The following is a 22,819-nucleotide window of genomic DNA, read 5'->3' on the forward strand; positions in this document are numbered from 1 at the left end:
CCATGGCATGTGGGATGTTCCTGGACCAGGGCTCGAACCTGTGTCCCCTGCATTGGCAAGCAGATTCTTAACCACTGCACCACCAGGGAAGCCCCAGAAGTTATTCTGGACAACTGTCTTTAACCATCCTTCTCCCATCTGTCACCAATCCTGACAATGCTTCCTTCAAAGTACATCTGAAATTCATCTCTTATTTATCACTTAAACTATCACCACTCTAGTCCAAAGGAGCTTCTTTTCTTCCCTGGACTTTTACAATAGCCTCAGAACTGGTCCCAGTGCTTTTAGTCTGTCATTCATGGTACTCCAAGTAGTAGTTTTAATTGAGACCCTCTTACTCTCCTGTGTAAAAACTTTCCATAGATTCCCACCCACTACATTGAAATATAATTGAAAAAGTAAAAACCAGATTTTTTTTCCTGCACCACCACCTGTCCCCTGCCCATCTCCCCACTTCATTTTGGGCCCCCCTATAGGCTCATGATGCTTCAGCAACTGGGGTTTCAGTTCCTTGGAAGGAAATGATCTCTTTCACTCTGTGGGATATAATTTTTCAGGGCTCATTCCCCTTCCTCACCTTTTTGAGTGCCTTGTCTCCTTCCATATGCTAGATTTTGGCTAAAATGTTGCTTCCTAGGGAGGTTTTTTAAAAAATCTTCTATCCAAAATAAACCATTTCTCACCATTCTATTATTTTTCTCTACAGAAAAGTTACTTACTTGTTCACTTTTTTGGTGCTTGTTGCTACTGTTGGTCGTGAACACCACGAAGGCATTTATTACAGCCATTTGTTCTCACATGGCGCAGTTCCTGGCACACAGTGAATACAGAAATGAAGAAACCTAGAAAAAGGGTCCTAGAGGGATGCTTAAATATTCTGTTCTTTTTTCTTTTCACAAAGTCTATGAAGAAATTCACATTTTGGGGGTTTGTGTGTGTGTGTACATTACATTTTTAATTAAAATTTTTCTTTTAGATAATGTAAATTTTACATGCAGTTTAAGAAATAATACAGAGACCACCTCACACTGGTCAGAATGGCCATCACTGAAAAATCTATAAATAACAAATGCTGCAGAGGGTGTGGAGAATAGGGTACCCTCCTACATTGTTCGTGGGAATGTAAATTGGTGCAGCCACTATCGAGAACAGTATGGAGGTTCCTCAAAAAACTAAAAATGGAGTTGTCACATGATCCAGCAATCGCATTCTTGGGCATATATCCAGAGAAAAACATGGTTCGAAAGGATACATGCATCCCAATGTTCACTGCAGTGCTATTTACACTAGCCAAGACATGGAAGCAACCTAAATGTCCATTGACAGATGAATGGATAAAGAAGATGTGGTACATACATACAATGGAATATTACTCAGTCATTAAAAAGAATGAAATAATGCCATTTGCAACAACATGGGTGGACCTGGAGATGATCATCCTAAGTAAGTCAGACAGAGAAAGACAAATACCATATGAAATCACTTATATGCGGAATTTAAAAAAATGATACAAATGAACTCATTTACAAAACAGAAACAGACTCACAGACTTAGAGAATGAACTTATGGTTACCAGGGTGGAAGGGTGGGGGGAGGAATAGATTGGGAGTTTGGGATTGACATGTACACATTGCTATATTTAAAATAGATAACCAACAAGGACCTACTGTATAGCACAGGGAACACTACTCAATATTCTGTAATAACCCAAATGGGAAAATAATTTGAAAAAGAATAGATATCAATACAAGTATATGTATAACTGAGTCACTTTGCTGTACACCTGAAACTAACACAATGTTGTTAATCAACTATATCCCAATATAAAATAAAAATTAAAAATAAAAGAGGAAAGGTTTTGATCGATAAAAGAGTTTATAATGGTCATTTGGTGGTGAAGGGTATATTGAAGATGAGGAAGAGCTTCATGGAGGAGTTTAGGATTCAAGAAAACTCTTCAGAAATAAGTATTTTATAGAGAGTTTCAGGAGAGAATATTGTACACAGGGAGATTGTCATGAAATTTAGTGTAAAACAAGCCAAACTGAATTTAGGGAATGATGGAAACTCTACTCTGATTGGAGCAGGGGATGGCTATAAGGAAGCAGGGTAGAAAAAAGACAGTGCTAGGAAGTTTGTATTAAATGTGAAGGAAGCTGAATGCTAAGTTGAGGCCGTTCCCCATTATTCAGTAGTTGGGATGGAGCACATTGGTCATATGATCACAGTGGTGTGGTAGGAGCATTCATCTAGCAGCCTGCTGACAGGTGGCATGGAGGCAGGGGCAGTAGGAAAATATTGGAGTTGAAGGAGGTCATGGAGAGAATGTGACTGCCAGTTGACCCTTAAGCAGAACCCTGGCAACCGGAGGCTCCTCACCCTTCCCCTGTCCTTGGAATGTACATCCCACCTACTATTCCCAGGCTAGCAGCCCTTACAGGGAGTAAATCCTTGCGAGAGGTAGGTGTTGAGACCATCTGGACTGAATATGTCACTGAACCCTGTCAAGGCCTCGATATAAACTTTTAAGATCCTGTGGGTTGGGTGCAGAAATCTACTCATACTGTGTCGCCCAAGACAAGCCTTGTAAGTAAGTTCCCTTGCTTATCAAACCTTCACCTACCAATCTAGAGGGTCTGCCTCCTTCTCAGCCTCTCCTTGCCCTCCACGTACGGGGTCCAGTTTCAGATTTCACTTGGGGAACTCCCAAGGTTGTAAACCAACAGGGGCCAGTTGGGACATTACTAGAATAACCTAAACCCAACAATTGAGGGTCTGAATCAGGATGGTTGTTTGAGGAATGGAAAGAATAATGATTTGCAAGAGGCATTGGGAAGGAGAAATTGAGAATTTAACAGTATCTGAGATGCCAGGAGATATATGCTGACAGTTTGGACTGAATCCAACAGTAAAATACTCTAGCAAGGACAAACTTCAAGTCTTCCCTGTGATTCAACAGAAAATGTAATAAGGATAAGATGAAGAACAACTTACTTATTTGATAATGTTAAACATAAAACTTAGAGATATTAGTAAACAGTGATGTTGTAATGATTATTTGGAGGAACTTCTTTTCTAAAAGTCAGAGGAGACTACCTTCTTCTTGCCAGGCCCTAAATTAATTAACTGTGTTTTCATTTTGTTTTTTTGTTTTGTTTTATTTTTTAATTAGTAAGTGAATTTAAAGTTTAGTATTCCAAAGAATAATTATAAATCAGAAGTGATTTCCAACAGAGTGATTTTTCGTTTCTACCCAAATTTACATCAGATATTACCTGCCAGTAAAGTTCCTCCAGTGTAGAGAAACCAAAATCAAGACTCATATATTCACTATGTCTGTACAAGTGAAAAACTCTCCCTCATCTTAGTAAGAAGAAGGAAAAAGAGACTGATCACTGCCAAGACATTGCTTCTTCCCCAGAGAAGATATCTTGCTCCCATTTTTAAAATATGTGATATATTCAACAGTGATAAACACTCAATTACATTTGGGTTACTAAGAAGTGGGAGAGCTCTATTCTTTAATACAAATGTTGTGAATTAAGGTGCATATACAATTTCTCATGACCATAGAGTGATATCTCAAGATTCATAGAGTATCTCATGCTGTCACTCCCTCCTCTTCTTCAACATGTATCTCTTGGAAAAGCTACAGCCCAAGCCAAGCTCTGTGGTGCCATGTTTTCCTAACGGGTCAAGTTCATGTTCTTTCCAGATGAAGGAAGGGTTAATGGGTTGCAAAAGGCCAAAGAGTACCTGATGGCCTTCAAGGGTCCCTGAAACACTGGTGTTCATAACTATCTTGACAATAGAAAAAAAATCTTCTAACTGCAGAAATCATGCTGTTCTTTTCACCACTTAGACTGAATCTAGAGTATTAGGTCAAACTATAGTCATACTCTTTAAAGGAGGTATTGATGAAGAGGAGATCTGCGTTTCCACATAAGGCCTTCAATTCACAGAAAAGTGATCTCTCCCGAAAAAAAAAGGAAAAAATCCTCTTCCATTTTGTGTGTTCTTCATATGAGGATAGTATACCTTATGGTTTTGTTTAGTTTTCTAGTTCTTTTCTGAAAAGGCATATAGAAAAGTAACTAAAGTAACTTCTTAATTGTCCAAGCCCATTCAGGATGCCCTGATTTCCCTTAAGGTTAATAGTTGACAATAGTTTTGAGAAATCAACATCAAGAGTCTTTTGGATTAAGTCTAGTTCTCATGGATTCTACTTTAGTTGACGTAAGATTAGAATGAAGGTAAAGAAGAAAGTACCTGATTGCACTGACAAGTCCAACAATCAATGAACTCTCAGGTCAAGCTTTCTGGGAAGTGAATTATTTCTCTGGGGCACACTTACAGCCTTGGCATGGGGGGAAATCTGGGGACAGTAGCTCTCACTTTACCATTTTCTCTACCCACCTTCCATACTACACCCACGTCCTCTTCATCCTCCCTTCCGTTCTGTGCCATGTCTGTCTTCCTGATGTTGCCGAGTTCTCCACTGGGGTCTGCTTGTCTACAGCACTATTTAGGGCTCTTAGTTCTAGGCACACAATCCTATTTGCACTTCACACCTACTGAGTCAGTCTCCTGAGATGGAGCCAACAGGTTTGTATGGGAAGACAAAACTCCATAAACGTTTCTGAAGCATAGCTGGATTTAAGAACCACTGGCCTCAAACATATTGGAATTTGAATTTTGCCTGAATAATGTAAGCGAGTTATTTAACTCTCTAATTCTTTAAAAAATAATTATACCTTACTCCTGGCAACCTTTTCTGAAAGTTTATTATGTGTCAGACAATATGCTAAGAACCATATGTAGATTACCTTATTTCATTCATACAATAATACTATGAGGTAGATATTATTATTAATCAATTTCAAAGAAAAACATTCCGAGGCTTATTGAAGTTAGCACAGTTAATAAGTTGCCCAAGATTCTGTATCTGGTGATTAACAGCGCTAGAATATAAACCCAGGTTGTCTGAATAAAGCAGTTACTGTGGTACCCGATACATGGCAAACCGTCCATGCAGCAATCAGCATCAGTAGCATCATATAATCATCATCCTTATCATCATATGCCTCAGGAGTTCATATCGAATGCTGATCCTCTCCTGGAGCTAGTAAACAGTGCTTGCCCCACACACTTCTCCAGATTTTTGGAGGGCAAGATGCTACCAAGTGTCTGATGGAAGATGTGCTCTTATCTTACAGATCTGTACATCTTACATATGACTGTGGGAACCCGCAATCTCATTTCATAGCCCTGAAATTTAATATGGAAGTGAAGAAAAACTAGGCTCTCTTCCCCAGAAAAATTTCATGAAAGTGGCAGGTAAGTTTTGCTAGTGCCAGAATGGGCTTTCAGTACCCAGAACGGCTCCTTGTATAACCATGGCAAGCAGAGGAAGGTTTGGCGTGACCTCTGAGCTTCCTTTCACTTGGGCAGTGTGGGTGGTTTGAGAGGTTGTACTAACCTTCCCCAGTCTAGGTCCTTGTGGAGGGTGCTTCATGGGCTAGTTCTTTCTGTGGACTTCAACCTTGCAATTTGGCTTTCTAGTTTTTCCTCTACATGATGATTTTTTTAAACACTAATTATTAACCGTTCAAATCAGAAGGCAGACTTTTTTTTGAAAACCTAGCATTGAAATACATTTCACCATTTAGCCTAACAAAGACAGCAATATTTAGCTTATCACACATTATGATAAGAATACAGCACAGAAGAAACAAACTTTAGTGGTGCTATTTATTCTCAACATAGAGAAAAGCAATCTTCATGAAACATAAATATGGCATAGTTACCTGTCATGTTGCAGTAAACTTTCAGAGGCCCCAGAGGTCCACTGCCATCAGGATCTATCCAGTAGTAATTTGATGTCTGGCCTAGGTGTTTGTAGGCTTCACAGGAAGGCTCATAGATGGCTGGAACAAAACATCCCACATGAGCACAGCACCCAAAAAATGTCTCTCCAGATAAATGCCCCAGTAACAGATCAAATGCTATCAAACCACTGTTTAGGAGAGTATCCTCTTGTTAGAAAGAGCACTCTTTTCTCTACATTTAAACTCATAATCTGATTTTTAGTCTATAAGCATTGGTTCTGACCTAACAAACAAAGATAGTAAGTTCCTGCTATGGCTTTAGTTGGGGAAAGGTCTAAAACAATCAATAAATTGTTAAACAAATGTAATGTTTCACAGGTGCTCATGATCATTGAAAACTATTTAATTTATACTTATTTATAGATATCAGCTCCTTAATGTAAGGGACTTTACTGAAAGGCCATGAATATTGGCTGTACTGTTGGGCTATCAGCTAAGAGATCAGAGAAAATCTCTCTCTCTCTCTCTCTCTCTCTCCCTCTCTCTCTCTCATGCACACACACACAGGGGCACTTTTTCTTTTTGCATATTTAGTATAAATCTCCCACAAATACCACATGATTTCTAATCTTCCTTTATTTCAGGAAAATGGAAAGATACGTCTGTTTCATTTTATTTGTTACAGGTGTGCTTTAATTACATCAAATCTAGTTTTTGTAGAAAACTGACATTTATGTAATTAGATTGTAGGTTCTTTTTCATCATTTTCCTTTTTGTTCCCATGCTCCTAACACATTTTCTTTTCTCACAGAGACTGCACCTGTTTTCAGAAGTGCAAAATGGACATTTACATACCTCCTTTATAGCTGGAACTTCTAAAACACTATAGTGAAAACTTTTTTTAATAGCTCTACATTGACATATACAATGAATTTGACAGACCTCTTTACAAAACTAAGAACTATTTCTGGTAAAAATCTATCTATCTGATAAGCGGAGTCTTTTGGTAAAGTGCCCTTGAATTCAATACTCCTAGCATCTGTCCTTTGCTAAGCTATGAAGTAGGAGGTCTGATTCTGGGACCTCCCTTTTCTACTTTCCTCTCCCACGTTCTCTGTGCTTCCCTTTAGCTTTCCATGGTTTCCTCTTCCCAAGGATGCTAGACATTAAATTCTATTTCATTTCAACAAACACAACACACTAGACTAAAACAGTTCAAAAACTCTTTGATTTACTCAAGGCTTGCTTCCCACTTCCTTCCTTCCTTCCTTCTGCAAATAGTTATTGAGCCCATATGATGTGTTGAGCAGTAGATTAGGCAACACAAGCACAGCTGTGAACAACACAGACTGCGGACCTTTGGAGTAGGGACTGTTCACTCAGTACTCGTGCATTGCTCATGCAAGAAGTGCTGTCAGAAGAGGATGTGGCTAGAAAGTTAAGCACAGCCCATACACCTTTCATCTGAGTGTAATTATTAATATGCCACTTTCAATCTCCCAGTTGTCTTATTTGGATAATAAACTATGGTCGCTCTAATTCTGAATGCCATACCAAATAAAATAATGCAATAAAAGACTGAACAAATATTTTTAAACTTTCAGCAGAAAGATGCCATAATTTGACGTAGGTTTTAGAAAGAAAGTTCCTTGTAGCAAAACAATAGCTCTTAGGGAAGTGAGTAATGAGAGCATGTAGGCTGTAATTGCTATAGCAATAGGCCTATAGGCCTTTTGAAAGATGGCCAGAGGTATAGAAGATTATGAGAAAGGATAAAGCAAACAAGGCAGGATAAAGTAGATGGGATTTAAGATCAACAGGACATGGAGACTAGGTGGGTGGATGTAGTTAGGAAGCAAGAAAGAATGACTTAAACTCACAGTCTCTGAAAAAAACCAACTGCCTTATTAATTTTTGACAATCCTTCTTCAGATTATTACAATTTTTGTGTACAGTTCAAAATCCCCCAGAAGGTCAGGTTCAAATTCTTAAGTTTTCCAATTGTCCCTTCAGCCAATCTACCATTAAAAACTTTCACCTTTGTTTTCTAATATTTAATAATCATTCTTTTTCCTCACTGCCAGCACCCCAGTCATTTTCCTTATCATCTGGTATCTGATTTACAACAATCGACCTATTAATTGATTGTTCTACCCAAATATCTCTTCACTTCCCACCCAATTATGCTTTTTTATGCAATATCCTAAAACATTACTTTCATTATGTTTAAAAAATGTGTAATGGCTCTTCAGCATCTCTGATTGTATATCCCAGATCACCATCTAAGCATGTAAGACCTTCCATAATCCTTACAGATCTCTTTTGGTTTTAGCAACTCGCCAGTATCAACCTTGCTCTCCGCTCAGGTGAATCTGACACAGGAACTTGTTTAACTCATGCTCACCCTTTCTGGGGTTGCCTCTACTTGTGGTTTTCTACAGGCCTCTTTCTCAATCTGTAAAACTTCTCAGTCAGAGCTAACTATGAAGGCAGACGTGGTAAGAAACAGGGTTCCTGTCAAACAGATCTGAGTTTAAATTCTGACTCCACAAAGTACTATTTATATAACATTAACAAAGATACCTAATCTCATTCAGCCTTGTCTGGGGAATAGGTATCACAGGTATAATAGTTAATAGGTGGACTGTTTATCGTTAATATAATAATTATTATTTAGGCACCACTGACATTCCTCCTTTCTTAAGGAGGCCTTCCCTAATAAATACGTCCAGCTTTCTGTATAGTCCAGGGCATACACTGCTCGTCTCACATACTGTAATACTAGTCAATTTAGGACTTGATTGACCGCTGTTAATTAAACCATATAGGAAAATTTTATTTCCTAACAAGATTGTGAATTGTCGTGAGGGCAGGGTGTACAAAACATATTTTTCTTTTCTACTCTATATTGATCTAACATGGTAGATGTTTAAGAAAAGCTGTCAGAATGAAACTTAAAACGTGCCTACCCTTCATCCCGTTCTGATTTTGATAAATGATTAGTTGGCTCACCAGAAGAAGTATATACAAATGAAAGCACAATTGGATGATAGTAAGTATAGGTAACTACTGCATTTCTAAGTAAGCATACAAGCATTTTAAAGAGGTCTGTGGACTTTAACCCAAGTAATTGATTAAGAGTAGAGATGAAAGCATGTGGATGAGGGAAATCTGGGTAAGCAAGAAGTTCTTTCTTTTTCTTTAAAGTGCGACAATTATTCTGCTTGTCTTTAACCTATAACAGGTTTATTAGCTGCTTTTGCCTCATCAACACAAATGGAAAACCAAAACTTTAGTCCAAACTTTATCGTGTGTGAAAAATCACCTGGAGAGCTTGTTAAGACAGGGATTCCTGGGTCTCACCCCGGAAATTCTGACTCAGTAGAGAATTTGCAGTTCTAACAAGCTCCCAGCTGATGCTGCTGGTCCTGACTACATGTTGAGAAGCATGGCTCTAATCTTGAAAAAAAAAGTTAACTCAAGAAGGGTGGACTAATTCTTTATTTATATTTTAGTATAAATAGGAAAAATAGGTCACTGAAAGGCAATACAGTACAATTGTAAACATTGGGTTGGCCAAAAAATTTGTTCTAACTAAAAATAAAAGACATATTTTTCATTTCATGAAGAACTTTACGGAAAAACACATTGACTAACCAAATGAACTTTTTGGCCAATCCAGTAACATAAGGCTAGAATGCCACCTCACTTCACTCAGAATAATAAAAATGGAATGGGATACAAAACTCTAAATAAAAATACATGTCAAAAGAAATATACTTGGATGAATGCACAGAAAAATATTTGGAAAGGAATACACTCAAACAGTAACAGTGGTTATCTTTGAGTAGTAAGATTATGGATAATTTAAAACTTCATACTTCCCTGTGTTTTCCACATTACTTTATAACATGCATAAGTTATGTTATCATTAAAAATACACTTGCAAAATACATGTCTGGAGTAAAGGCACTGAGGTAAAATGGCAAGAACAGCTGTACATAGCAAAACTGCATTAGTTTTATAACTGAATTAGGAATTAAGAGATTTTTGTTCAAATCTCCTTTCTGTCATTTACTACCTGAAACTCCCCTTAACTTTCAGTTTTCTCAACTGTAAAATGAAGGCAATAATACCTCCTCCACCAAGTTATTGTGAAGATTAAATGAAATCACACACTTTGTAAACTAAAAAGCACTGAGCGTATGGAAATTTTAATGCACGGAAGGAGCTAACCGAAGTATTTAGCCTGCATGCCTCAGCCAGTTAACTCTGTACCCAGTGGAGTCCTAGCTGGGCTGCACAATTTGTGCATATCAAGCCCCAGGGAGTTGACAGGGCAGAAGGGGCTAAGCCAGCAGCCACTGAAGAAAGAGAAGGATCTGTGCCATTGTCAATAATCGAGCTTTTCTAGTAGACTGCTGGAGAAAGGCAATTGGGCTGATGGCAAAATAAATAGACTCATCAAGTCCATTGATTTACTGGAAAAGTAATTTTTCTCTGTTGCAACTCCTAGTCCCAAATAAAAGATCTCATATTATTCTACATATTCTTAAATAAATCTCAGATATTCAGAAATATTATGAATGAACATATCAGACTGAATTTCATAGCATGTAAAAATCCAGAAAGTGACAAATCCGAAGTATCTTATTAATTGTCATTAAATATTGAATGTTGTCTGTGTGACATCATATTGGGTACAATGGAAAATGACAAAGTACTAGTGTATTAGTTTCATTGGGCTGCTGTAACAAATAACCAAATACTTAGCGGGTTGAAACAAATTTATTATCTCACAGTTCTAGAGGTCAGATGTTCGAAGTGGGTTTCACTGAGCTAAATTCAGAGTCTGGGTAGGGCTGTGCTCCTTCCGAAAACTCTAGGGGGGGAATCCGTTTTCTTGCGTTTTCCAGCTTCCAGAATCCACCTGTATTCCTTGGCTCATTTTCCTATTTCTTCATCTTCGAAGCCAGATGCGGCTGGTGGAGTCTCTCCCATACTCCGCTCTGATTCTCTGCTTGCCTTGTCGCCTCTCTGTATTTGAAGGAGCTCTGACTGCATCAGGCTCACCCAGATCATCTGGGACAGTCTCTGCACGAGAAGGTCAGGCCCCCCCGATCATCTGGGACAGTCTCTGCACGAGAAGGTCAGGCCCCCCCGATCATCTGGGACAGTCTCTGCATGAGAAGGTCAGGCCCCCCCCCGATCATCTGGGACAGTCTCTGCACGAGAAGGTCAGGCCCCCCCCGATCATCTGGGACAGTCTCTGCACGAGAAGGTCAGGCCCCCCCAATCATCTGGGACAGTCTCTGCACGAGAAGGTCAGGCCCCCCCCGATCATCTGGGACAGTCTCTGCACGAGAAGGTCAGGCCCCCCCCGATCATCTGGGACAGTCTCTTCACGAGAAGGTCCTTTGCTTAATCACAGTCTCTTTGCCATAGAAAGCAATACAGTCACAGGTTCCACGGCTTAGGATATAGACATGTTTGGTGGGGAGAGGATTATTCTGCTCATCACAACTATATATAAATAATATGATTGCTCTATTTAAAGAACAAGTATAATTAAGCACCTAATGTCCTCCCAGTGTTGTTGATTAATGAAAGATGCCAACTCATTGGCAGAGAGAAAAGCAAAGGGTTTAAAAGCAAAGATGTGAAACAGGCCTAATGCGCTGGGAAATAAGGCATCACTTAAGGAATATTTAGGGTAAGGACGGAGTATAAAGGAGGAGCTACCCCCAAGGAAAAGGATAACTCTCAATACTTTGAATTGTTGCAGAAAAACGGAATGGAAATCAGCTAGGGGAAGTGGTAATACATTTAGTGAGCAGATTTGGGTGACTTTTTTAATATTTCAGGGTGGTGGTATTTGTAGAAACCAGATTATAAGAAAAGGAACTAGTTGGTGGAATGGGGTGGATGTTGACTACACTATTGTAGGAGTTTGAACCATGAAAGGAAAAAATAGAATAAAAATTGATAGAGATTGCTAAGTACAAGTGAGGGAATTTTTGTTAGGATATGTGAGACAGAATTATCTTTATTGTTTTTAATGGGGTAATTTCTGATTATAAAAGGAATTCATAGGGGAATTCCCTAGTGGTCCAGTGGTTAAGACTCTGCACATCCAATGCAGGGGGTGCACGTTCAATCCTTGGTTGGGGAACTAAGATCCCACATATCTCATGGTCCAAAAAAAAAAAAGCATCTATACTCCTTGGATTAATTCTGAAAAAGTACCCCCCCCAAAAAAAAGAAGAAAAAAAAGAACCTCCTGTTTCCCTAGCTCCAGAAGTAAATTTGGGGAGTTTGCATTTCATTCTTTTGGAATGCCAGGCCCCTCTCCTCTTTTCTAGACCTCCTTCAAGGGTATGAGAAGTTAATGTAAATAGTCAGAATCCAGGATACCTAACAGCCAGGTTTTGTTAGCCATTATCAGGGACTTGTTACTCCCCTCACTGTCTGCCACCAGGAAATTAGCTCTAAATCTGACGGTCTTGAGAGTCTTGAGAATGTAAAAACAACTTTGCCTGTTAATGCATCTTTACCAGCACTGGTTAGACTGATTTAAAACAAAATAAAAAGAAAAAAATAGTTTCTTACTTGGCCAAAAAAAAGCTTTTATTATTGTTTGATTTGTATTTTTTGATTGGAAAATTTATTTTCACATATACAATACATTGGAGAGTTTTTAAAACTGTTTTGTGAGGTATACAGTTATGCCTTTTGCCCACTTATTTATTGTCAGCATTTTTCCATTGACTTAAATTGGCTATGATAAAATCAAAACTAAAATCTATGTTCCATCATATTTGTCTTCCTTGTTTTTTGCCTTACCTTGAATATGTAGCTTTTGATGTACAATATTTTATGTTATCAACTCTATTAAGATTTCCCCTTTAAAAATTGTTTTTACAGCTCCTAAGTGTATAATATTATCTTCCATTTATGACAATAAAGGCCTTAACTAGCATGCTAAGGTGTTTGTATTTCTGTAACCATAGGCTAAAACAAGGCAGGAACATCATCAATTTTGTGTTTAAGAAGTGTCTCCTGGCAACTGTGTGGACAACAGGTTAGGAAAGTTAGTAACAACTAGGAGACTGTTGCAAGGGGACATGGAAGCTAATCATACACACATATATGATTAGAACATTAAAGTCCCTGGGAAAAGAGAGGGAAGCACACATCTGTGATTTGTGCCATGGCTTCAATTTTCACATAAATATTGATGATTCAAGAAGGACATTGCTATGGGTTGAAATGTATCCCCGTAATAGGTGTTGAAGTTCTAACCTTTATTTGGAAATAAGGTATTTGAAGGTGATTAAGTTAAGCTCGTTAGGGTGGCCCCTAATCCATCTGGACTGGTATCCTTGTAAAAATGGGAAATTTGGACACAGAGACAGACACCTACAATAGGAAGACAATATAAACAACAGGGATACTGCCAACCACAACTAAAGGATGCCTGAGGCTACCAGAAGCTAGGAGAGAAGTATGGAACAGACTCTCCCTCACAGCCCATAGAAGGACCAACCAGGTAGACACTTTGACTTCAGATTTCTAGCCTCAAAATCGTGAGGCAATAAATTTCCCTTAAGTCATCCTGTTTGTTACTTTGTTACAGTATCTCTAGGAAACTAACACAGACAGACAGTTGCCAGCTGACTGGGCCAACCTCTCCTCACCTCCACCTCTGAGCTCTTCCAACTTTCCTAGAGGTGATGGGGAGGAGGACCCTCAACCATGTTCCGGAACATCAGTGTTAAGAAAGAATATCCTCCTGGCAAAACAGGTGCTTTTGGCCCACTCTGTGCAAGGTCTTATGCTGGGTGCCCTCAACAGTACAAAGCAACAGCTCTCTAGATCTTCATGATGCTGCCGAGCTGGGGAAGGCTCTCCTAGCCCCTTTCTATGTTTCATGCTTTGAGAGAGGCCATTACGCATGTGGTATACATCCCTCCTGTTACTACCTTCTAGAGCATACGGATTGCTTGAAGTGGCCAAGGATGAACCAAGTTAAAAATGAACACATACATAAAGGTTACCTTTGGAACATCATAAGTAGTCTTTTCCTGATTGCACAGAAAGGGAAAAGTTCACTTACAATGATTTGATATAAAACTGGAAAGAAGCATAAAATAACTTTATGGTTCATTTACTAAAAAATGCTGTAACATGACACACTGAGTATTGATAATTTATGAATGGCTTCGCTTTCCTGCTCTCTTATATTGGAGGTGACCCAGTACTTACTACAAACTTGCTGTAGGAACCAGGTGACAAAAGTGCTAAAAAGGGAGGTTGGCTTACTGGACACTCTAACCTTGAATTAAGAAAGAAGTCCTTTAATGGAAAACACGGATATAGCAGAAAAAAAAACCCAATATAGTAGTTCTCAGCCCTTGAAAGGGGCCTGGGCATATCTGGGTTGGTGGCGCTCAGAACAGAATGGTCACTGGGGTCCTCCTTATCCTGATCCCTTTTAATCACTAAGCCACCTCTGATCTTAATCTGTCTTTCAAAAATAAGTTTCTCCTTTGGGAAGAGATATTTCTCATTGGAAACGAAGAAACTGACTTTCTGATCTCAATTAGGCTCTAGTGCATTTGTTTGGAGAAACTAGTTTTCCCAGGATCTAATTATTCCTGTTAAGGTAACTCCTGAGGTTTGTACACAGCCAAGCTGGAAATCCAAAGAGGCGCAGTGGCCTTGAGACCTTCCCCTGTGAAATCTCCCTAATTCTAGGACCGTTCAATTATTTTAAATTAGCACAATATAAGCTTTATAATACCTAAGTCCTTATTAACACCTGAATATTAACCTGATACTTTCTCTGTCTCTTTGGATTTTTTTTTAAGCTTGAATGAAAGCCCTGAGTAAACTACATTATTTCCCTGAGGAACTATTGTCTCATAATTGACACACAACAAATAGTGGTGGTTAGAGAGAGTGGAGGTTTAAAAACAGATATTTGCATGCTGATATTATGTCATGATTTTTCCAGAATGTAACTTCTGTGTGAGATGTTGTTCATTACCATCCTCTACTGGGTTCTTTCACCTGTCCAAGCCTCAAGGGAAAGGCATAATTTAGAAGGGAAAAAAAAAAAGATCAAGTTTTGATTTCCTGTTAATAAAACAATAGCTTGGAGTTTTCTTACCTGACAAGTCCTTCAAAAACTTTTTGGAAATCAGAATAAAATCTACTCTCTCTATAACCCACATCCATCCACTTCTGCCTTCTGTTTGATCCTTCCCGAATTCCTCCACTCTCTGCACTGGCTCCAAGGCACTACCTTAAAGAAAACAGCAATCCATACCTTTGCAACACTAGTTACAAAACTTCCTACAACTCTTCATCTCTATATCATCATGACTGCCTTATTCCTTGGTGATGTCAATATCTTTTCTTGTTACTCTTTGACTATCACTTCACAGAACATCAAATTGTCCATTTTTTCCATGACTCAGTCTGGACAAGCTCTCCTTGTATTTTCTTCATTATCACTTTTAGGTTATAGAAGACAATGAGGAGGGAAGAAAAACCCGTCTAACACCAAGCGGGCATACTATACACTCATGCTTCCTCATTTTAATAGGTCTCTACAATGGGGCGCAGCAATTATTAATGACTTACTTAGATCCTATAGAGGTCGCCTCTGTTGTCTCTTGCTCCATCTACTTATCCCCTATTCCCATTTTAACCTTCTCACTCTCATTTTTACTGTGTCCCAATAATGAGACTAAGGACATTGACTCAAGGTGTGTTAGGGCCTATATCCCCCTCCTTCAATGTAACTCTGAATTAAACAGGTCCTTTTCCCTTTCCGATGGCTAATTCATCAATTTATTTTAAATAGCTACTAATATAGTACTAGATCTAGTGCTATGCCTTGTACTGTAAGCTTAAAAAAATGAATGAACCTTAGATCCTGGCTCTGAGAAATTTGTTATCTAATATATGGGGCAGACATGTTCAGAGATAAAATAGTGTATAATTTTCTGTTATAAAAAATATATGAACAAAATACTCAGACACTTTAGATAAGGGACTGGATAACTTGGTTTAGGGCAGTCAGAAAGGTTTCATTGGTGAAGTCTCTTTAAGCTGAGTCTTAAAGGATGAGCAGGAGTTTCGCAGGAAGAGGAGAGGAGAGCCCTTCTCTCCTGCTCATTCCCAATGCCATGCTATTCCATGGAGTCCTTAGGTAATTTAAGATGACTCTTTTCTTGATTTTCCTTTTCTCTTTTTTCCATTGGTTCCACCTTCTATGTCTGATAATCTGCACTATCTAATCTGTCTTCTCTATCTTGGGTAATGGGAAAGAAAAAAAAAAGAAAATACGCATGTTGTCCTCTAGTCCTGTGTATAGGAGAACTCCTGCTTCTTCACCACGTACACCTTCACACCCTCAAACCAGAAGGTAAATCACTTCTACCGCACTTTCAAAAATGCCATTGATGTCCACACTGACTTTACTAAGTAAGTCCTCGTGCTCTGTGATTTAGGTGGACTCAGTCACTGTTGGCCATGCCCTCATGGAAGCTCATTCTTCTCTAAGTTTCTGTGCTCTTACACTTGTCTGCCTGCTTGTGCCCCTCTGACCACTCCTTTCCTGTGTCCTGCACTGTCATTTTTCTTCTCCTGGTCTAGAGAGGGAGCTATTCTCTGAGGGCTTGTCCTCAGTGCTCTGTCTCTGTCATCTGCACAGAGAGATTAGTTAGCTTGTCCAAGATTGTTCACCTAGAAAAAGGCAGAGCCAGAATTCCAACACAGGGATTCTGGCTACAGAGTCTCTGCTCTTAAATTATGCTGAACAGCTTATACTAATCTCATCTCGGAAAAGGGGGTATTTTGTTTTTATTGCTGAAGGATAGCTTGGAGAAAAGTGAGGAGGTGTGTTTCACTGAGGAAGAGTCTCTTGAAAGGAAGAGTAGACTTTCCTTATGTCTATCAGTGTGTGCATGTGTGCTGAGAAAAGAAAAATGGAGTGAGGAAATTCTGCAATTGTTTTTAGATAAACAAAACTTTAACAAAAGATCAAACCTGGCTCTGATTACAAAGTGCTAATCCCTTTGCAAACTTCAGTCATTCTGAGTAAAGCTGTCCTGGTAATTCAAATAATAAAAAGATAACTATATTTTAGACTACTTTACAGCTTAAAAAATGTTTTACTATAGTCTATCCAATTTAATGAATGAGTCAATATGACTGATTTTTAAATGCCTAATAAAGTCATTTGAATTTGATGGAAAAGTAAACCATTAAATAATATGAGTATTAAAACTTGAAAATGAAATAGATAAGCTGTTCCCATAGCAGAAAGGGTTGTGTCTACAGTATTATATAACCCAAATCAAAAACAAATGAGGGGCTTCCCTGGTGGCGCAGTGGTTGAGAATCTGCCTGCCAATGCAGGGGACACGGGTTCAAGCCCTGGTCTGGGAAGATCCCACATGCCGCGGAGCGGCTAGGCCCGTGAGCCACAACTACTGAGCCTGCGCATCTGGAGCCTGTGCTCCACAACAAGAGAGGCTGCGACAGTGAGAGGCCCGCGCACCGCGATGAAGAGTGGCCCCCACTCGCCGCAACTAGAGAAAGCCCTTGCACAGAAACGAAGACCCAACACAGCCAAAAATAAATAAATAAATTAAAAAAAAAAAAAAAACAAAACAAAACAAATGAAATGCACTCCTACAAATTAAAGGCAGTAAGGAAGAATAATACAGAGGGAAGATGTCTAGATTAAAAGTCAGAATTCTTTTTTTTTTTTTTAACATCTTTATTGGAGTATAATTGCTTTACATAGAATTCTTATTTTGAGTTTTGGTTCTGTAATTTACTGTCCATATGGCTTGGACTGTTTATGACTGAACTTTTAGGGGTATGAATTTTCTCATTTAAGGAAGGAAGATTTTGATGGGATGATAGTCAAGTTTCATTTTTGCCAAGCACTCTATGATCTTAATAGTTTATGGTTCATATTTCAAAAGGCCAGAATAACCTGGATATCTTTTCTAAGCATCTATTATTATACCTAGTTCATTATTTAAGCACTGGTATAGTGATTAAAACATTGGTGGTGTTAGAGTTCTTCTCTCAAAGTTAAAATAAGATTTAAATACAGATAATCCTTTAGACAACAGAGAACATCCATCAATGGATAAAAGTCATGACTGTTTTGGTAAAACTGAAACAGCAACAGGACATTAGCATTAACTTTAGATTTAGAATAAAGGACTTCTCTGACAGTGTCTTTCTCCAATTGCTTTTGAGATGTGAGGATGATATACATGCAGGCTTGTTTTATAACAGGACAGGTCTCAAAAGCATCAGACTATTATTATGATTAAGTGTGACTTACAAAACTTCCTGTTGCTTGAGGTCCTGTCAAAGCCATCACTGAAATGAATGATGGAGTCACTAACTTCAAAATAAGCCACTTCAGTAGAGATCTAGTGGTCAGTAATGTCAGCTTTCCTGCACACAGCTGAGAAGCAGGGAAGCAACGTTTTTAAATATTCCAGAATCTTGAACTATCTGTCACTAGTCTAGGCACGTTGAAACTGCTGCATGAAAGTATTCACACTGCAACAGAAGCTTCTGTGGCCTTTATTGTGGGTTTAACTGATCCTATGCATAGCAGAGGAAAAAAGCTGGAAAAATACGCATTATCTCGCCAAGTACTTAGTTGACCATGATAACGATATACCTGGGCCATTAGGAGAAAGCTATAAGTTGTTTGTTTTCTCATTTAAGAAGGCAGAAAAACTTGTTATACATTTTTGGATAAGATTTATCTTAATGCACATAAGAGCCATGTCATCCTTTTCTCTATATTCCCACCTGGCAGCACAGTGTCTGGCACACCTGAGTCAGTCCATAAAAGCTCACTGAATAGTTAGGTTCTCTGGAAAATATTTTTATAGAGAGTATCTCATTGTCTAGTATTTCCAGATACATTAGTGAATTCTTACAGCATTGTGGTGTGTATTAAGTATATACTTTTTTTACTTTCTACTGAAAAATTTTGTCACTTCTGCCCTTACTTGTGAGTTCATCTGCTATTTAATATCTGCTGTGGTTACTGGGGTAGAGGATCCTTTCAGAAGGTGCTTAGCCAGTTCTCTCCTTGACTGGTGCTGTCCTTCCTTTGGGGCCAGGGACAAAAAAAGAGACCCATTGCTGCTGAGTACATGTTCCATTCCCCACACAAACCCCTCCTTTCTCTTCAGTTCAGTTTGTGACTTTCTCTCACCCGTGCCCAGCTCTCTCAAAAAGAAAAACCTGTATAAAGAATAACCATCAAAAGCCAAGTCACATTCTTCCAACAGAAGTTCAGTCTGTGATCAATACGATTGGTTCTTCAAGGCATTTATTTCCTTAAGAGTGGAAGAATAAGAAGTTATATTTTTCAAGGATTGGTAATACCTCATTACTTCTACATAGTAAAACATCTTTGGGGCTACTCCCCAAACAGTGAAGGTTTAAACTTCGAAAAAGTCCTGTCAATTACCAGTCTATTTTATGTATCATGGTTTTGCTGATGATTTTATTTGAGGGGGGGAAATGTTTTGGGAAAAACACTTAGAAGTCCTGGATTAGTTAATCCTCAGGTCCTTCATTATTATTATATGATTTTAGAAAGGAAGAAAAAGAAGGTAAAAGAGGGGAAAGAAGGAAAGTGGGGGAAAACTTCAGTATTAATCTCCATAACAATGGAATGAGGTTGGTGTCATCCTCAGAGGCAGATCCAGCTTTTCTGGGACTTGAAGATAATACAATTTGGAGGCTATTGCTAAGAAAAAAAGAATATTCATATACAAATGAAAATGTAGGGATGAAAATGGGCAGTGGAAATGTGCTTGGAAGTCATTCCTAGGCCAGGACACCAGCAATAACTTCACAATATACAGACATGATCTCAGACCATATAAATATAGTCATTAAATCCAACTTTACTGTACCCCTAACTTCCCCTCAGCCACGCAGCAAAGATGCTCTAGGCTATTCCAAAGTTCCCCAACATGTGATGGGGGAAAGTGGGAGTGAAAAGAGACAGCGGTCTTGGCTCACCGCAGTTAAGACGTCTTTGTACAATTTACGTAAATATATGATCATGTGAACGTAGTGAAGGCCTTGAGCCGTACTAAATAGATTCAGAGTGAATTCCCTCTGACTATCCCCAGGTTACAAATGAAGAAACTAAGGCTCCGAAGGATTGAGTGAATTACCAAAGTCACATGGCTTGTCGGTAAGTGGACACCTGGACTCCACAGGTGCTCTGCCTCTCCAGCTTATGTTGTGTCTGCTTGTCCAGCACAAACACCTACTGCCCCATCTGCTTTGGGGGTGCCAATTACTTTGAATAGTTCAAACATCTCACTGAACAAATTCTTCACTAAGAAAAAGAAGAAAAAAGGAAAAAGATATGTATCTTCTTTACATGACGAGGTGTGTGGTAGGTGGGGAAGAACTCTTGAGTGATAAATGAGAATTTAGATAATTGTGTCATTGGCCATTGTGTCAAGAAATTCTAATTAGACGTCACTTCTGTGGTAGGGCCATTTTAAATTAAGATAGCCGTGGTAAAAATACTTGATAGTCCTCTTTTCACTCTTAGGGTTTCAAAGTACACGTGGACCTGAGCTACCTGAAACTCTGAAAAAGGGTCATGAGGAGATGCTGTGTTGTTGGCTCTCGATCCCAGGCATGTTCATTTTCTGGCCCAAAACTATTTTCTTGTTTGATTTTTCTATTACCCAGTCAGATGCCAGAAGACTTCATCTGAATCACTAGGGATCAAGTGAAATACCACATATACAGCATCTAGCGTTGTTCCATTTCTTTTCCTTTGGTGAACACAGAAAGGCCAAACTCATTTTAATCATTAAACACAATATGAGAAGGATAGAAAATATTCTTTTAAAGCGTTCTATGCATTCCAAGATCAAATAAAAATACATTGAGTATAACCGACGTTCTGAATAATTCACTCTCTGCTCACCTTACCTTATTTTGCACAATTGAAAATTGGCCATATTGATTTCTTGCCCAATATACAGTGAAACCTCATTTATCTGACATCATTCGGGAATGAGCCCTTCATAGAACCAAAGAGTTTTAGTGCTTGAGAAGACCTGAGTCGTCTAATGTAGCTCCTTCACTGTGAATAATCATAATAATTATAACAACAACCATGGCTACTTGAGCCCTTACGATAAATCATATTCTCTGCTGAGTGCTTTTGCAAGCAATATGCCATCTGTTTTTCACAGTAAGCCTACGAGGTATGTATTATTCTTTCCATTTTACAAATAAGCACACTGAGGCCTAGAGAGAGTAAAGTAACTGAAGGCTACATAGCTTAAAAGTAATGAAGCTGAGATTGTATTTGAGCCCATGGCCCCTGTTTTTTAGCCACGATGTTACACCAGCTCCAAGAATCCAGTATGGAAACGTCTTACTCAAAGTCGCTCACTTATTTCGCGTCAATTACTAGACCAGGACTTGGGTCTCCCATCTATTATCACGTTCCCTCTGTATCGTACACACTCTAACATAACTGCATCTTTAACATAAATGAACTGATAAACTATTTTCCTTCCTTTAAGCACTAAGACTCATTTCATTTTAAATATTTTCAGTGAAAATCATTCTAAAAGTTACTGCACAGTTTTCTGCCTCCTTAATCACACTACATTAAACATAAGTGCCATTTCTTGCTGACTCAAGTTTTATAATTACCTACATCAATCATTGGATTATGTTGTAACGGCAAGAGAGTCACACCAAATGATATCAGAAAACTTTGTTTCATTGACTTGTTGGTTTCCCTTTTTATAAACTATGACTCTTTACTGTATTATTACTTGGGATGTCACACTGCTACTGTGCAATTTCAAACTGAAGTTCTTGTTCAGACACACAAATAAAATTATTCTTTATATGTTATAGGTTGGGAAACAATACAGGCAGGCTTGTTTACACTGGGTATTTGAAAAATGAAACAAAACCAATATGACCAGTAGGAGTCATCTTCCTGTAGGAGGTATTAAGCTGCTTTCTGAAGGATTAAGTGGAGGAAGCCAGGAGAGGCCAGGCAGAGGGCTGTAAAAGGAAAGAAATAGGATGTGCAAAGGCTCAGAGGCCAGAGTATGATGCTCTGGGAAGGGGGTGGACTCCTGAGTGATTGAAGTCAAGAGTTCAAGACAAGCAAGTAGGAGGAGTTGGGAGTAGAATCAACCAGGGACCAGGTCTTCAAAGAACTGGTGCTTGAAATCAAGGACTTTCACTGAGTCTGAGGGGTATTTGAAGGAGTTTAAAGAAGCAGAATGAGATGATCAAGTTGTATTAAGAATTCCCTTTGGCTATGATAGGAAGACTGGACATGAAGACCAATTATAAGGCCATGGCATGGTTTTGAAACAAGATCCTCTCAGTAGAAGTCAGTATCCTCATTTCTGTGATGAGAAGGGAGAAACAATGCTGAAGACCTCTTCCACTCTAAAACCCTCTAATTCTGTGATTCTGTTAGCTTATGATTATTTCCTAATACATGGTCAATGCTACACAAAGAAATAACATTTTTGACTTGGTTTAGGTATCTTCCTCTCTGCTTGATTGCAGCTGGAAGCTGATATCGTCACTACGTTGGAGTCATAAAGCAACAGTAGTTGGCTTTTAAGGCTGTTCTGACATTGATTTACTTTCCTGGTCTGTACAAACATAAAGATTTATCATGACTAGGGTAAGCACAGCCCAGGTCAGTGTTCCAAAATCTCAATTTGTTTGGTCATCCAGTAATATTCTGAGATTATCCTAGTGGTTTCTCAACAGGGTGCTAGTTAATGGGCAGTGTCATTGTTAATCCTGACCTCTGACCCCAGAATAGTTTGACTGTTGGCTGGCTTCCCTATTTATGTGCTCTGTAAGCTTGAGCACTTCACTTAACCTACAGAAGCAGCTCAGTTCCCTTA

General features: G+C 38.8%; 1 protein-coding gene across 1 annotated transcript in view; it reads right to left on the bottom strand.

Annotated features, from left to right (window-relative positions):
• The window catches only part of CNTNAP2 (contactin associated protein 2), a 1,523,154-nt gene that overhangs the window by 750,066 nt on the left and 750,269 nt on the right, over positions 1-22,819 (bottom strand). Inside the window, exon 12 of the mRNA XM_057550506.1 lies at positions 5,808-5,927. Coding sequence (XP_057406489.1) covers positions 5,808-5,927 — 120 coding nt within the window. The remainder of the gene's footprint in view (positions 1-5,807; positions 5,928-22,819) is intronic.

Source organism: Balaenoptera acutorostrata, chromosome 7 (assembly GCF_949987535.1).
Source record: "Balaenoptera acutorostrata chromosome 7, mBalAcu1.1, whole genome shotgun sequence".
In the NCBI taxonomy this organism is placed as follows: Eukaryota; Metazoa; Chordata; class Mammalia; order Artiodactyla; family Balaenopteridae; genus Balaenoptera; species Balaenoptera acutorostrata.